The sequence below is a fragment of the Eurosta solidaginis genome, chromosome 2 (assembly GCF_040869045.1).
Source record: "Eurosta solidaginis isolate ZX-2024a chromosome 2, ASM4086904v1, whole genome shotgun sequence".
Taxonomy (NCBI): Eukaryota; Metazoa; Arthropoda; class Insecta; order Diptera; family Tephritidae; genus Eurosta; species Eurosta solidaginis.
This window is the reverse complement of record NC_090320.1, coordinates 286,061,926-286,079,502: the sequence shown is the minus strand read 5'-3', so window position 1 is coordinate 286,079,502 and position 17,577 is coordinate 286,061,926. Positions and strand designations below refer to the sequence as shown.

The window sequence follows — 17,577 nt, the reverse complement described above, 5'->3', positions numbered from 1 at the left end:
AATCAACTTAACTCATTTTTTTTCTAAACTGCGTCGGTGAAAACAACTTTTCTCAGTTAAATCGAAAAATTCAAAAAACTTCAAATAATTGTAATCATTGTAGTTTTTCTATAACAACTTATTTCGGTTTAAGGCGGCCATGAAAATAAAAATCATATTTCACAAAGCACCCTTTTTCCAAATAAATTGTTATATCAAATTACAATTAATTTTTTTGGCAACTTATATTGAAATAGTTTGTTTTGTGAAATTAGTATCGGGGTAATTTTGAAAAAACAAGACATCTTATTTTGAAATACGTGCTTTTGTAAAAGTGAAAAGAGTGTTCAATATATTTTTTATTTATAAATAAGTGCTTTTGCCAAATGCTGTATTGAAAAAATTTCAAAAATAAGAGATTTCGGTTACAATAAAACCATTAAAACTAAATATGCAAAGGGGACGCCAGATGGCAGATATGGCTAGGAAATTGTCTAAAAATACAAATCTAGTTAATTTATCAGAAACAAAGTGTGTCAAAGCCATATTTTGCTTGATGATGGATTAGTGTTAGAGCCTAAATTCATATAACGTGCAACAAAAAAATACGAAAAACAGTGAAAGTGATACAGAAAGTCCAGAATCTTGTGACAATGAAGATATTTTTTATGACAGATTTTCTTTACTCGGATTATATACCATCTACTCTGTCGAATTTGAGTTCTACTTCGGAGAATATCGAAGACAGATCAGTAGTCCCAAGTTATAGTACTAATTGGGATCTACCCGAAGAAAATGATTCTCCCCCAAGAATGAAGGAAATGAAAAAACTTAATAAGCAAAACAAAAATTTGGGTAAAGAGTACTATACTAATAAAAATAAAAAAATGCCAGCTAAACAAATTGAAAGGTTAAAAAAATGCCGCAGGAAATGTCACTTAAAACTAAACTTTGACCAGCAGAAAACCCTTTTTAAAAATTATTGGAGTTTGGGGGACTACACTAAAGGCCGACAATTTGTATCAAGTTTAATTGAAGTTGAGGCGAAAAATTCTGAAACTTTTCGAAAATCAGCAAATCCTCGCGATCGCAAATATAACTATTTGTATCACTTTGAGATCAGTTCCGCAAGACATCGGGTATGTAAAATGTGTTTCTTAAAAATATTTGGGGAAACCGAACAAATGATCAAAAGAGTAAACAAATACAAAGTTCAGCTGGAGTGTGGTGGACTTATTAAGGGAGATCGCCGCGGAAAACACGCTCCATCACACAAACTCTCAATTGAAAATCATAATGAAGTTTTGGAGCACATAAGCAGCATACCAAAATATCAAAGTCATTATAGCCGTAGACACACCTACATGTTGTACTTCCAAAGTGATCTCAATATTTCGAAGTTATACAATCTGTATGCGGAAAAATTTGATGATCCAGTTTCAAAATCGAAATATTGTGAAAATTTTCGTTCTTTGAATATCAAACTCAAAAAGCCGCAGCTTGATTTGTGCAACACTTGCGAGAAGTTTATGTTGCAAATACAAAATTCTTTGGACGCCGAAGAAAAATCTAGTCTTAAGTCACTACAAAAAGAGCATCACGACCAAGCAGACTTTGCCTAAAGCTGTAAGAAAGCCGATAAACAACTTTCTGTAGCCGACAAAACTGTCATGATGTTTTCAATGGATTTAAAACAATGTTTGCCGACTCCACGTATAAATACATCAGTGTTTTTTTACAAGCGTCCGTTATAGACATATATTTTCACAATGCATGAGGGATCTACAAACAAAGCCCATTGTTTCATTTGGAATGAGACAATCGCAAAGAGGGAATCAAATGATATAGGGTCGTGTATTTTTAAATGCCTTTCAACGGTACCTCCGATGGTCAAACACATTATTTTATATAGTGACTCATGCCCTGGGCAAAATCGCAATGCCAATATCTGTGCAATGTTCCAAATTGTTTTAAAAAGCACAACTATTGAAACTATTGACCACAAATTTCTTGTAGTTGGTCACACCCATATGGAATGTGACACAGTACATGCCCAAATCGAAAAAAAATTCTTCAGGATCTATCCAACATCCACATGATTGGGAAAACCTTATCGCAGCTGCGAACAAAAAGTATATCGTTCACGAACTAAAACAAAACGACTTCTTTGATTTTTCCGGCTTGTTTAAAAATAACTCTAATTGGAAAACAACAAATAGCTCAGGTACACACATAGATTATTTTATCAAAGTCTGAGTGAAAAATCATTTTAGGTCCGCAGGCGTTTCGAGAAGACCCTATCTCATTATATTATCATAAGTTATAGTAGAAAATATTTTCCTCGGGTTCACAAGTTGTCAAAAATGGATTTAAAAAATGGAATAAGCAGCACACTGCAAAAATTTCTTTTGGAAATAGTCATAAAGAGAAGTTTTCAAACCCGGAGGCAGCATTTTAATCTTTTGATGATATGTATAAATATATAATTCATTTATTCACTTTTAAATTATGTTTTCCCACAGGCGAGAAATTCGAATGGAAAAATATACGCTGGTTGCGGTATAAAAAGTCTACACCAGGCGTATTGCATTATAAGAATTCCTTTGACTGTAATGAAAGTTTCAAGGAGGTAAATATTAATCAAAGACGACGAAAAAATTTGGATTTTTCGTTAAATAATTGCTACGCAAGACCCCTGGCTATTTCTTCCAGCAAGAAGAAATGTGTTACCTTTTATAAATACAGAGTTCCACTGTTACTACAAAAATTTAAAAGTTGAAGGCGATTGCGAAGTGGAAGTAGACTCAGATATTGATGAAATCGAAGAAAATGAATATCGAGATTTTGATAATAATAATAAAATTTAATATTTTAAATAAATGCATATGTAACTATTCATAAAAGTTATTGGATTTCCATAAAAATATACTATGTGTTTTTTACGTTTCACCTTATTTCACATTTGTTTGCTTGGCTAAGTCTTACAAAACAACCTATTTTGAAATAGGTGGAAATTTTTATCTATTTTATGTAGAAAATAGTTTTGACAAAACAACTTAATAGAAATAAGTATAAGTTTTACATAAAAAAATTTTGACATAACAACATATATAATTTTAAAGGCAGTTTAAAGAAAAGTACTGCATTAAAAATTAAGAAATACATTTTAAAATGCGGGGCAATTTTCCTTTTATTATATCCGCTGTATACTTTGCCTTAAATATCTTTCAGTTTTATTCAAATCACATATTTAGCTCTACTGAAAAGTTGTCAGATTTGAAATAAGTTGTTTTGTCAAAATTCCACAGATATTATTTGGGAAAAAGTTTTAACTCAACTTTTTGCCATTGAATGTTAGAGTTGTGCTTTTTCGTTCATTTCAGAAATTCGGTTCTTTCGTTCTGTTTCTGATGAACGAACAAGTTGTTCTTTTTGTTCATCTGTTCATTTTTTCAAGCAAATTTGTTCACTGCTGCTCACACCCACGAAAAAAGTCAACAAGTATAGGTGGGGGTGTGTATGCAGCAATGCTTTGTGTAGTATATTTAAATGTGTTATGAATAAATAAGTTAATATATATATGTATAATTAACTTCAAAAAAGTTACAAATTTCGGAAGATCCAGGAAGTTGAAAGATTAAAGACACAAATTGTAAATATGAACTTTTCAAGTTTAATAAATGTAAAAATTAGTTTCTTATAAAAGATATTTTTCATAAATAGTCCACACATATCTTTTTGTAACAGTGCCACACATATCTTTAGTGTAAGTGGCATCATCGATCCATTCATGCTCACTAAATTTCTACGTACATATGCATGGTGGAATTACCAGGTGAAGTAAATAAAAAAAGAAGGAAGATGTACGCTATCTGAAACGGTAGTGATGTATTTTCGTCGGTCAGAAGAGGGTAAAATTTTTACCCGCTTTGAAGAAATAGGAGTAGAAAAATAAATACCTTGCTACGAAAGCCATTACAGAAATTGCTGTTTTCAGCATATCAGTGTCACCTAACGCCAATGCAAAATTGAATACAAAGGACCAGTGCGAGTTAACTTTACTTTTAGGATCGAATAAAAATAAAAAATTCAATGTGACCACTTTAACTGACCTCAATTTCAACTGCAGTTGAAACTTTCATTGAAAAACCGGACATAAAAGAAACATGTGTTATTCATATAAGGTACATACATATGTACGTCAGTTATTTAGTTGTACTTTTCTGCCTTTGGCGAAACTTAAATGGGTTTCGGGTTCGATGAAAAGTTTTACAGTCACACTTGGAAGTGATCATAGTCTTAAATGTGTTTCCGTCCCTTAAAACTCATTGACATGTTCATCTGCTTTATTGATTTCTCGTTGAGAGTCGGGAATAAAAAATATGCTCTTCTAATATATAATAACAAACTTAATCAGAAGATCCCCCAAACATTCTTGACAGTTGAATTCATGATGTATTACTAATGTTACCAAGTTATTATTTAGCAAAATATATCAGGGGATAGACTAGCCCAGTGGCATTCGGCCTAGAACGATAAGATGCTGATCCGAGGCGAGCTGGATTCATATATTCTAAATTACAATCTGTAAGTGTAACATTCCTCTCATCTTAGTGTTCTGATTTTTAGGACCAAACAGCAACAGTGAGTTAAAATTTTTTGTATATTTAAAATACCACTGTTTAGCCGAACTTTTTTCAAAATAAGGTATAATACGACAATTTTGGGGTTCTTGTAGGAATGAGAAAAACATTCTTCGAAAGTCTTCACTAGTACTGTACAGGGGAAAATCCTTGGTTGAATATGACGTGAATGCAAATAGTTTGTTTTAACAAAGTCCTTTTTAAATTTTTTTGAGAACAAAGTCCTTTTAAATTTTTTTGGGAACAAATTAAATGTATATAAAGATAATATCAAAAGTATGGAAGTATTAGTTTAGCACGGCCTTACTTATGGAAGAGAACACCAAAGATACCCTAACTGATGAATTTTTGTAATTAAATCCAGTAGAGGTCCATCGATATTCCCCTCATAGTTTATGTCAAAAAAGTACTAAAAGTGGCATATTTTACTCCTGAAAAATGCAAAAAGCAACACTTTTTCGGGGACAACATTTGCCGTCTTTCAGTGAGTTTTACAGCTCCAGCTCACGCTCAATTCTCACGGGAATGCTCTGGATCATTGAGAGACTTGAGAAGCAGATGCCGTGAAATTTTCGCACACGTGAAATGTGATAGGCAGATTTCGCCGCTGTTTTTCATTTAACTCATGCGGCGAAAGGCTAAGCAGCGACATCTATTTTTGAAAAAGTAGGTTTATTAAAGGCAGCGTTGCCAAACTAAAAATTAACAAATTATCTGGCTCACAAATTAACCCAGACTTCTATCTGGATTTATCTGGCTCAAATCGTTGTTGTTGCATTTACATGCAAAATTATTTATCTCGCTCAGAATTTTGCCACCGGATGATAGCTATTGGTGAAAAATTTTCAGATAGCCGAATGACAGAACAAAGAAGAATTTAGAGCGAGACAATTGACGGCTTACTTCACCTGGTTATTCCACCATGGTACATATGTATGAATTTACAATGTTCGCGAACGAGAAGAGAGCAAGAAATCGAAGATCTAGTTCACTTGTTCAGTTGAGAGACCCGGCCAATTGAACAAGTTCAGAACGACCCAACTCTATTGAATGTGAAAGTTTAAATTGCTGGCCTTCTGTGAGTTATACTTCAGTTGCTAAAATATAATATTGTGTTTATTTTCTAAAGTATGCTAATTTTAGTAAATATACATTTTTGTGATTTTAATTAAAAAGGAATTAGTTTTTCATGTTATAGTGGGATAATATTATTATGTAAATTTTTTAAAATGTTTTGAATTCATAAGACCAGCAATTTCGTTATCCGTATTTATCCGATTTAATTTTTATCTAAACTTGTTTAGTTCTATTCGTAAAACTAAAATTGTATAACTTTAGCTGTAGGAAAATGCAGGTTTTCATGTAATATTTTGTTTTCAGGAAATATGGCAATTTCAAGGGAGCGAAATAACGTAAAAGAAAAAAAATTACAGCTCAAGTTTGAGTCCAATAAAAAAAAGCAGTTTCAAAATTAGTGAGTGGAAAAGTTGCAGACGTATTTTAAAAAAAGAAGGGATGACCAGTGATATCTTTTTCGGAGACTATTCATCAGTCGAAAAGGAAAAAGTGATCACATTTGATAGAAACTATTCAAAAGAAGAGTTGACTTTTGCAACTGCTTCTAGTTTGAGGTTATCAGGTCAGCGGGATGCAGCATAATGTTAAAAGCCATCACAAAAAATTCAGACGCAACTAAAATATAACATGCCCTTACTCGTCCAGCATCAGTGTTAGTTAAATATACCTCAGAAGAGGCAGTAGCCCCATATATAAATCGAAAGTTTACAGCTAAAACGTATTAAGAAATACGTTCTGGGGCTAAACAAAGACATGCTGACATTTACCCATCATATGAATTCCTTAGAAAAGCAAAAATTGCATGTTATCCTGCAAAGGAATCCATTCTTATAACTGATCTGTCAGCGGAAGTCCATCTACAAGCGTTGGTGGACAAAACTCTCGAAGGAAAAAAAGATTGTTGAAGAGAGAAAAAAAAGAGATTTAAAGAAGACAAGGGGTTATTAGTAGATCTTCCAAAACAAAGCCTTGGGACGACCAATTATGGCAACACAGCCAAACGTTTTTTCCAATGCCCTTCAAATGCTGCGGAAATAACGGGAGTTGAAGAAAATTTAATTAAGCGATTTGCTGTCATACTTGAAATGTCATGTGGATTCGCCGTTGATTCCGAAGCATCTCGAAAGTATGCCATTTGGCTACAAAAATCTTTGTAGATATGTACCTATGGTATTACATGCCATCGAGCGTTCACAAAATTTTGATTCATGGGGCAGACATTGTTAATAAAGCAGTACTTCCAACAGGAAATCTCTCAGAGGAAGCACTGGAGAGTAGAATTAAAGATTTTAAGAGCTACAGGCGAAATATTACAAGAAAGATGTCTTCTTGTAAATATACGATGGAATATTTATTCAATATATAATTTTTGTCGTCCGATCCCCTAATATACTCTATTTCAGAAAAGAACTCGAATGAATTTAAGGCAAATGAGGCATTCGACAAAGAAGTACTTAAACTACTGTCAAACTCAGAAGCAAATTTTGATCAAGGCTCAGACATATCAGACCTAGATGAGGAGTTCAACTTCAGTTTCAGCGATTAACATAACGTTATCGACTCGGATTTTTTTTGATTTTCATTACATTGATTTAAGTTTATTGCAATTACTTATTACTACATACAAAAATATTGTTACGAATGTTAGCAACACTAAGGGGTATTGCCATCTCTAAGCCGATGCTAAACAGTGATTTGTATGCACATCAATAATTCAATCATTATATCTGCACACATATCCATATGAGCACCGGAGAAGCAACGCACAAACACATGCATATATCTTATATAAGGTGCTCACAAGACAGGGCAATAATTTGTGCAAGTAGTACTCACGCATATTAGAAGCCATAAACGTAGTTGGGGCTGGTGATTTTGTAGCTGATAACTAACTAGTAAGTTCTGGAATGGAAAAGCCTAGAAATATGCAACGAGAAATCAAAAAGTATAAAAGGCCGCGACAGTAGAGGCGCGAGTTAGTTTCGTTTAAGCTAACAACCAGTTTCGATTAAGCACGCTATCTGTCGTGCAATAGTAGAGTTATTTATTGTGAAGTACTTGAATAAAGGCCATTTTGCATTATTAAATATTGGAGTTATTTATTCAAGAGTTTAGTGATTCGAACTTAGCAGAAGGTTGCAAATAAGAGGATTTGCAGTAAATTCGTTACAGTATGCTTTTCTTCAGAATAATACGTTTTCTCTAATGAATTTTTCTAACTTTCATATAACCTTTCTTAATTTAAATTTGTTTAGTTCAATAAAAACTTAAAAAGTGGTGAAATACTAATAAATTTTTACAAATAATATATTTATTTTTATGTAAAAGCGTTAGTTGGTGAGTAGAGCTATAAAAATTAATAATTTATTGCAATAGTGACTTTATATCAGCTGTTGATGATATATCACACTGTGCGTTGGTCAGAAAAATAAATAAAAGCGTTGAGCGCGAAATTTGAACCTATGTGCTCCAAAGTATTTTGATGCCACTTCTGTCGGACTGTATGTAAAATTTGTTCAATGAGCCAAACGATCTTGATCCTTGCGCCACCTGGCGGCGATTTATTTTCATAGGTCGCTTTCTATTCCTGTATGTAATATGTGTTCCAAATATGAGCCAAATCAACAAATACGATTTTTTTTAATATTTCGGTCCATGCGCCACCTAGTGGAGTTTCAAGCTTGTAACTTATCGGGAAGTTACTTAAATGACAATTACAAAATTCGTAAACAACGCTCGCTATACAGAGTCAAGCCAAATAAAACCGTTTAAAAACTGTCTTGTAGGAAATAAGTACCGTAAAAGTATAGCTATGCGAAGTTAGCACTACGAAAGGGGAATTTTTCGATAAAAAACTTTATGTTTCGTTTGGCCAAGGTTAGCCCAAGATGGCCCATCCTTTTTTCGTTATCCCCACTCTTGGATAAAAAAAATTTCGTAAAAAAACGTTTCAAATTGAAAACCCCCCAAAGGGAAAAAGAGCGAAATGTTCCTTGGCTCGAGGTTAGCCCAGGAAAGCCTACACATTTTTTGGTTGGCCCAGCTTTGAAAAAAAATATCCTAAAAAATGCTTCAAGGTGAAAAAGTCCCAAAATCAATATGATGCAAAATTATTGCTTTTACACTACGGCTCCCATAGTCCTAAAAAGCCCTAGCCAGAAAAATCGTATTACTGACTCCTAGTACTGTTGCTGCTTTGGAAATGAAATAGCTACAGCGGAAAACTCTTCAATATACTTTTATATAACATAATTAGACTATGTTTAGTCTTATCACTCTTATCACTCGAACTCTTTTATCCTTCACAATCCCGCTACTTTCATTGATCACGCCGGTTGGCGATTTCGATTACCAACTATTTTTGGGGCGCCAGAGAAGTAATACTGAAATAAACCTATAGTTCATATCTAGCTTATTTCCAAGACACCGGTGCGTTCGCAACAACCGTACGTTCCATCAATCAGACGGCTATTTTGAATATCACCTGACTTTTTACGGATCTACCGGTTTTTATGATATGCACTGCCTTGTTCCACAAGCAGTAACCGATTTATTTCCACAGTTAGTATTCGCTTAAACTAAACACTCGCCACATCATAATTCATCAACCGACCATCTTCACCGGTGCATCGTTTACCAGGCATTAAAATTACGGAGTATTCATTACTAAAGGTACTATTCAACTCTAGCTTGGTTGAATCTTACCCCAGGCTGCCTTAATAATGAGCGCAATCCTACCGGTGCCAGTCAAAGTCAAAGGTACAACATAGAAAAAAATCATAAGATAGAAGATAGAAAATCATCCATTCTATTGCTGTTAAGCTTATAACATTGTTGATGTTTGGCTCCGTTATTTTAAGTTTTCGGGGGTACGACTTTTGAAGGCAGGTGATTTTATAGATAGATGTTTGAGTGAATTTTTGCTCATCAAGAAGGAGAATTTTTAATGATGCCCTTTGCAGAATTTCTTGAGCACCCTTGTCCCAGTTGACGTATTCATAGTTAGCTTCGAAGTGTACCCCCTACCTCTTAGGTTTTACGATATCAACTTTCCTAGAGGGTTCACAATATAATTAAAGCAGTTTAATTTACACGCGACTTGCGACTCAACTAAAAAATATAAAATAAATGTAAGGCGCGATAACCTCCGAAGAGATCTAAGGCCGAGCTTCTCTTCCAATTTGCGTCGTGCTCCTCTTGATTTTCCCTACAAATTGGCCGGACGGGACCTACATGTTTTATGCCGACTCCGAACGGCATCCGCAAGGCAGATGAGTTTTCACTGAGAGAAGTACACCTGGAGCGCTTGCCAAACCTTATTTCTAAAATTTTGATGTTACTTTGCCCGGGGTGTGAACCCAAGGCATACGGTGTGGTAGGCGGAGCACGCTACCATCACACCACGTTGGCCGCCGACTCAACTAATTTCGCTTTTTTCTTCTTTCCCTCTTCTTGTAGTTATACTCGTTGTTTGTTTTGCAAACATTATTTGTTGTTATGCATTTTGTCAGTCATTCACCTGTGCGCTAATAACTCGCAAGCAGCGTCGAGCTAAAACAATAATAGCTGAAGCTTTACATTAAGCGCCAAACCGGCTTGGCTTAAAAGGCGTCGCGGCGCCTCTAACCGGCATATTATGATTGTCAGTTAAACTGTTTAGTATTGTTGTTCTTATAAGTTCTTACTGCTCTTATTATGAGTGTTGTTATTGTTTTGTCGTTTATTATGAACTTAATGATATCAATTAACTATAGTCGCGTGAGTCTCACATGCTTTAGATTATTTTTGCCATTTAGAGTGGAATTCTAAGATATCAAGTGCTAGATTTTGTTATTAAAATGGAATTGAACTTTGATAAGGTGGTGATCTGATTTCATTTAGCCACGTCAACCTGTAATTTTATTTATGGCACACAATTTTCGATACGATTCCATATATATGACTTTTGAGCTCAAGATTGCTATACTAATTAGTCTATAAACTGGAACCTAGCATCATATTGAAAGTTAGTAGGAATAAAAGGTCTTAGGTTAGGTTAGGTTGATAGGGCGTGCATTTGAACTTTTCACACCTTGGCTTGAAGACAATTTTGTCTATTGTGAATGCCACATGCGTTCAACCAGATTACCTCAACGAGCTACTTGCTTTCTCTAATAAACTTAAGTAGAAGTGAAATATCCACCTTGTGCCAAACTATTAAAAAGCCGTGCGCCGATAAAGCTGAGTTGTTCTAGTTCTAGCTAGATTATTTCCTATCCTTGATAACTCGAAGTCATACCGATTGGTCCACAGCAAAACCCCATGCTCTACTCTCATACTCCTGCATTTTCCTCAGAAAATTTACTTACCATATCATCTGAAAATTCATTCCCTTCAATACCGCTGAACTCAGGGGCCCAGTAAAGACGATTTTGAAATGTTTTATGGACGCCAGCCTAGCTCGACACCTCTACATGACATTTGTATGCATTTAAGGCAGTTTACAAATGTCGTTATATTGGTTCCTCAGATCGTACTGTCCTGGAGTTGGCTGACTGCTCTCTCTAAGACCTCCGTCTAGAAGACACGGCATGAGCTAGGAAGTCGGTACGGCAGATGCTGTGAGTACAATTCATATACAGTTCCCTTTTTCCTACCACTGGCTAGGCCTTCCTCTCATTCCTCCCTTGAAGGATATCTTATGTTATACATCTGGAAGTCTACAAGAACAGCTATGATCCCGTTTTGGTTGATTTCTACATGTTGAACTCTCTTAATCGCTTGTTCGCTGCCAATCCTTGCACGAACACTTATAGAAGCATCATGTGAAAAATTATATTTAACCCTTCCTGTAGTGCACTGATTTGTGCCTGACATACCCAGGCATGCTAGTCTTTACACCTTCCAACCCTATGTTTATTGCTCGTTTTGCTTAGCGATTGCCACCAGACAAGAGCTCCATACATTAGTATGGGGTGAATGTTGCCAGAGCTTTCTTTGATCTCACCTTAACGTTTTTTTTCCAGCCTAATATGAAGTCGGTAGTCATGCCAATATATTTGGCTTCAGAAGAGAGATTTATCATTGTACCGTTTAGCCTCCGTAAGTCAAAGGACGGAATTTTTGTTTTCTTGGGAACAAGTAAGTTTCGATTTTTTTTTGATTTAGCTCCAGCAAATTTTGCTCTGCCCATCGCGAAACGCCGCAGAGTGCAATTTCCATGAGCTCTCTAATCGTTAGCAGGAACTTACTGTAATCAGAATCACTAAGTCTTTGGCCTATTCGTTCCTTCTGCTCTGACGATTTCTATAAATTCATTAACTACCAGTATAAATAAAAGACGCGATAGAGGGGTGCCACTGGTATCCATTTTACATACTAAGCCAGCTCTTAAAATTGCGTTGACGACCCTACTTCAGGCTATAGAATCGATCCATGGAACGATAGAGTCTTGAGTTCCATGCCCTGCAGATTACCTCCGTTTGAATGTTGTTGAAGGCACCCTTAATATGGGGAAGGCTGCCAAGGTGTGGTCTTTGCAGTTCAGTGATTTCAGTATGACGCTGACTACCTGGTAGAGGATGCTTTTAACTGATTTGCCTTTCTGGTGTGCGTGCTTAGCTGCGTCCATCTTGCAGAAGTTTGCGTAATCTCTTGCAGGTCAATACATCACTCCAGTGCTTTGAGTATAAGGAAGGAGGGGCTTATTGGCATATAGTCCATGGCTTCCGAGTGATTTAGTTTTCCTCTTTAGAAACGAACTTCATCCGTACACTACTCCAAGCTTCGGGAACATAACCATTTGGTAGGAATCTTGAAACGATATCATGTAGATGTCGTACGATTTTGTCGCAAGCAGCTTTCAACATGGCCTGTAGCACACCATGCGGTTCCGCCGATTTGAAAGGTTCGAATAATAGTATCTTATATGATTGCACTCTTAATCCATAAAACTGGCAAGGAACAGATATTTCACCGACCATGCGTTCAAGGATAGACTACAGGTGATTCGCCGAGTCCAAGCTAGCCACCTTCTTTACTTTTCACATTCTCATGTGTCCACACGGACTAGGAGAAGTAACTAGAATTGAGGTTACATCCAGGTGCTTCTTTTGTGAATTTATTCAATGAAATCGAATGTTGATGAGTCATATAAAAAAAATGTAAGGTGTGATAATCTCCGAAGAGATTTTAAGCCGAGCTTCACTTCCAATTTACGTCGTGCTTCTTTTAATTGTTCCTACAAATTGGCGAGACGGTCTCCACTTGTTTTATGCCTACTCCGAACGGAATCTGCAAGGCAGATGAGTTTCACTGAGAGCTTTTCATGGCAGAAATACACTCGGAGTGCTTGCTAAAAACTGCCGAGAAGTGATCGCGCTTAGAAAAAAGTTCTTGTAATTGAAAAAACTTGTTTCTAAAATATTGATGTTGCTTTCTCCGGGTCGTGAATCCAGAATTTTCGGTGTTGTAGGCGGAGCACTCTACCATCACACCACGGCGGCCGTCATATATAAAGGTTTCATTTCGGTGCTTTGGGAAACCTAGTGGAATCGTGGGGATCTATTGTAAACTACGTAAACTAATGGCCCAGCAGATTTAAGAAGCTGTAATTTGATATTTCGAGCTTTTTTTGTTTGTGTTCGTAATGAAGAAGTACGAAAAATATTAAAATTAAATACCACCATTAGCACATACTTTGAATATTTGCGTCCATGAAACGCGACCAAGTAACTACACTTAAATGAATTGCGTAACTATTTTCAGTCTTTTTTATTATTTTGTTTTCTTTGTACTTTATTTTGAAAATTTGCTTGCATGTGCTGTAAGTACTCATAAAAGAAGGACAATTAACATTTAACTGATAATTAGCTTGAATGGCCACAAACCAAAATTTTCAAAAACGACCACATTTAACTAATAAAGCTTGAATACGATTGTTTTTTTTCGCATTTTACCTTTGATTGCAGTAATCACCGGTTCAACCGATGGCATTGGTCGAGAATATGCTAAAGAATTAGCCAAACAAGGCATCAATGTGGTGCTCATCTCACGTACAAAGGAAAAGCTTATGGCGGTAGCCCAGGAGATTGGTAAGTGAGAACAAACGATAATTATAATGATGAAGCACGAAAATTAAATTATTTAGATAATTATTATATTTTATTATATTTAATCTCATTACAGAAACTGAATACAAAGTGAAGACCAAATGGATTGTTGCGGATTTTGCTAAAGGGCGTGAAGTTTATACTCATATTGAGCGAGAATTGAGTGGCATACCAGTGGGTATACTTGGTGAGTACGATACTCTTCTTCTTTTATTTTATAAGTATCTGTATATATATATATAAACTTGAACCTTGCACGTTTGGCTATATCTTCGTTGTAAGTTGTACCACAACAAGACGTGGCTTTGATCGAGTCTCTTTGTTAACGGATTGAACATGGCAGGAGACTGAGTTAACATTGGGGAAAATGTATAGGTATTTTTTTCGGGATCCGTTTTGACACATTCAACAATTCGAGCTTGTGTTAGCAATCAATCCGTAAAAATTTCGGTATTATTTAGAAATCATTTCAGGGTTATTTCAAGATTGGATGGTTTCGGCACTGTCCCGGATTATTTCGAATTTCAAAAAGCCTTCGTCTCTGTTTTTAGGAATAATATCGGGACTTTTTTCGCAATCATTCCGAGACCACTTCAGGATTATCTCCGTTTCAGTTTTGGAGTTTTTTGCACTTATGTATCTCCGGATCATTTCAGCACTATCTCCGAAACATTTTAAGATTTGTTTTTTTAATATTTTCGGGACTACTTCAGATTGTATTGAAGAATCTTGTTTTAGGTATTATTTCTGGATCATCTTGAAACTATCTTCGCAACATTTTGGGGTTGTTTTAGAAGTAATTTTGTCATAGTTTCAGAATTGTCTTCGGTGCTATTTCTGAACTATTTCTGGACTATCTCTAGAAATTTTCAGGACCATTTCGAGACTTATTTTCCTGTAATTTCCGAACTATCTCCGGATTTCGAATTTGCGATTGTTTTAGTAGCAAGTGTTCGGGATAGTTTCTTGCTTGGTTTCAAAATCACCAATTCAAAGTCAGTATCGAAACCATTTGGGATAGCTTGCGATCATTCCATAGAAATCGTAGCTAGGTTGCTGCGGTACACTTCAGTTTCAGTGACAAGCATAACAATGTTGTATTGACAGTCATGCTACTTTAAAGGCATTTGAATCGAACTTTATAAAATAGAAGACTGTACGGAAGCGCCGAGCCTAGAGCTATTTTTTTGTTCGTTGCCATACTCTGATTTGAGTAACCAACCATTTTTCAAGTTTTTATTTGCTCATGAACTTATGGATGATATCAACTTGAAGTACGGCCAGGAGCTGGCCCATTGGTATGAACATACTTGTTCTGGCATTAAACCTTCACGATCCAATGTCTTCTAATGTCCCCAAGCCATCGATGTAATATGCAACCATATGTACTTGCTGGAAAGCCGACACCCTGAAAATTTCTATGTGGCTTTATTCCCTAACTCAAATTTGAATCTCTTTTCGAATATGGCGATCTCATCAATGATGTCCCTGGGAGGATTTATAAGTGGGAGCTGCTATCTGAGCTTATCTGAATTACTTTGCCTCTTCCGAAGCATTCCTTAATAATGTTCAACAGGCAATGCATATTTTTTAATAATTTTATCTGGGCTGTGCTCCAATATTTTTTACAGCCGAGATTGGGTGATTTTCCACTCATCCATCGATATTTTTTTCAAATCAGGTCAACTCATATCGTATGTTGTCATATCATTATGTCATATCATTTGATTTCATCTCGAAAAAAATGATTTAGTCCCGACTAGCTGTATCGTAAATTTATGTGTATTTATACACTATGAGTCTCACAATCAGTGTCAAGTTATGATATGAACTATATCATATTTTTATCTTCTACTTCTCTTTTCTCCTAGTTAACAACGTGGGCAAAATGTATGATTATCCCGATGAACTTGCCAATATACCGGAGGATATTATTTGGGATCTAATCAATATTAATGTTGCGGCGGTCACCATAATGTCACGCATGCTTATACCAGAGTTGAAGAAACAAAAGCGTGGCGCTATTGTGAATTTATCGTCCGGTAGTGAATTGCAGCCTATACCTTATATGGCTGTATATGCAGCAACCAAGCGTTATGTGAAATGTTTCTCACAAGCGATCGAGCGTGAATTGGCAGATTACAATATCACAGTACAATGTGTCACACCATTATTTTTGGTCACAAAAATGAATCAATATTCAGATACGGTGATGAAGGGTGGCTTCTTAATACCAGATGTGAAGAGTTTTACACGTTCGGCAGTTTTTACGCTGGGCAAAACAGCGCTAACGACAGGGTATTGGACACATGGATTGCAGGTATGCAAATGTTTGATATTAGGGTGGGACAAAAGAGTGGGAATATGGCAGTATGAATTCAATTTTGTTAGAAATTCAATCTTAGCGATTGGACCTTCCAGAGATCACATAGTAACCATAATACATCACGTATTCCATATCATACCATACTCCATCGTACCTCATATATGAATATATGATATCACATCAACACAATTTCGGTTTATCCAAATTGATTCAGCTCGGAATCATTTCGCAGCGTTTTGACTTTATTATGGGATCTAAATACTCTGAAAGGTTAGCGAATGTGATGTAGCTAGCTTCTTTGCAGTTATACGTTCGGTTTTGGAATTCGTTATTTTTTTTTTTTTTTTTTGAACCGATTCAATTTCGGAACTTGTTATTTTTTTGGAATTCCTTGCTTTTCTGAACCGTTTGATTTTTTGAACCAGTTTGTGTTATATAACCGTTTACTTATTTGTAGCCGGCTACTGTTTGGTACCGGCGAGATTTTGGAACCGGCTACTTTTTAGAACCAATTACCTTTTTAGCTTGAGTTACTCTTTCGGGACCGCTTACTATTTTGAAACTGTTTACTGTTTTGAAGCCCATCACATTTTCTGAACCGGTTCTGTGTTCTGAACCGCTTACTTTTTTCCAACTAGTTAGTTTTTTGGAACAGATACTTTTTTTAGACCGGCTACTTCTAGTAAGCGAATTAGTTCTTCGAAAACGGTCCGTTATTTTTATCCAGTAACTTGTTTTGAATCAGATGTTTCTTTGGGGCCAGTCATTTTTTACAACCAGTTCGTAGTGGTATCTACACAGATATTTATGTAGATCCGTTTACTTTTGTGTAACTATTTCCTATTCCAACCGTGGACCTGTTGAAACTGCTAAACTTTATTGTACTTTTACGGAACCGGTAAACTTTTTCGAACGTTTTTGAAACAGGTGAAATTGAGTTACTTTTTTGGAACCTGCTGCTTCTTTCGAAAACCTACACTTTTTTGAGCCGATTACTCTCCTAAATACGCCTTTTTTTTTGGAACTTGTTCCTTGACAGCTAAGATTTTGAAAGCTATTTTTTTATGAAACCGGTTAACATTTCCGAAGCTAGTTACAATTTTGAAACAGTTAAATTTTTGGAATCAAGTGCCTTTTTAACCTAATACCTTTCTTTAAGCGGCAACTGCTTTGGAACCGTTTTTTTAATGAATTTCTTTTCTGGAACTGGGAAGTTTTTTGAAATAGAGGACTTCTGTGGGACCCGTTAGTTTTAATTACTTTTCTTAAGCTGAGCAGTTCTCTGGTTCCGGTTACTTTCGTTTCTTTTTTGAGATACCCTACTTCTCTGGTCTACCGGTTACTTTCGGTTATTTTGTTGAAACCGAGTACTTGTCTAGAAACGCTTACTTTTTATTCCTTTTTTAGAGCTGAGTACTTCTATGGTAGCCGCTACTTACAATTACATTTTAGGAGCCATCTA

General features: G+C 35.7%; 1 protein-coding gene across 1 annotated transcript in view; it reads left to right on the top strand.

Annotated features, from left to right (window-relative positions):
- LOC137241105 (inactive hydroxysteroid dehydrogenase-like protein 1) overlaps positions 1 to 17,577 on the top strand; it is a 30,702-nt gene that overhangs the window by 8,704 nt on the left and 4,421 nt on the right. Inside the window, exons 2-4 of the mRNA XM_067768333.1 lie at positions 13,649 to 13,771; positions 13,866 to 13,976; positions 15,661 to 16,109. Coding sequence (XP_067624434.1) covers positions 13,649 to 13,771; positions 13,866 to 13,976; positions 15,661 to 16,109 — 683 coding nt within the window. The remainder of the gene's footprint in view (positions 1 to 13,648; positions 13,772 to 13,865; positions 13,977 to 15,660; positions 16,110 to 17,577) is intronic.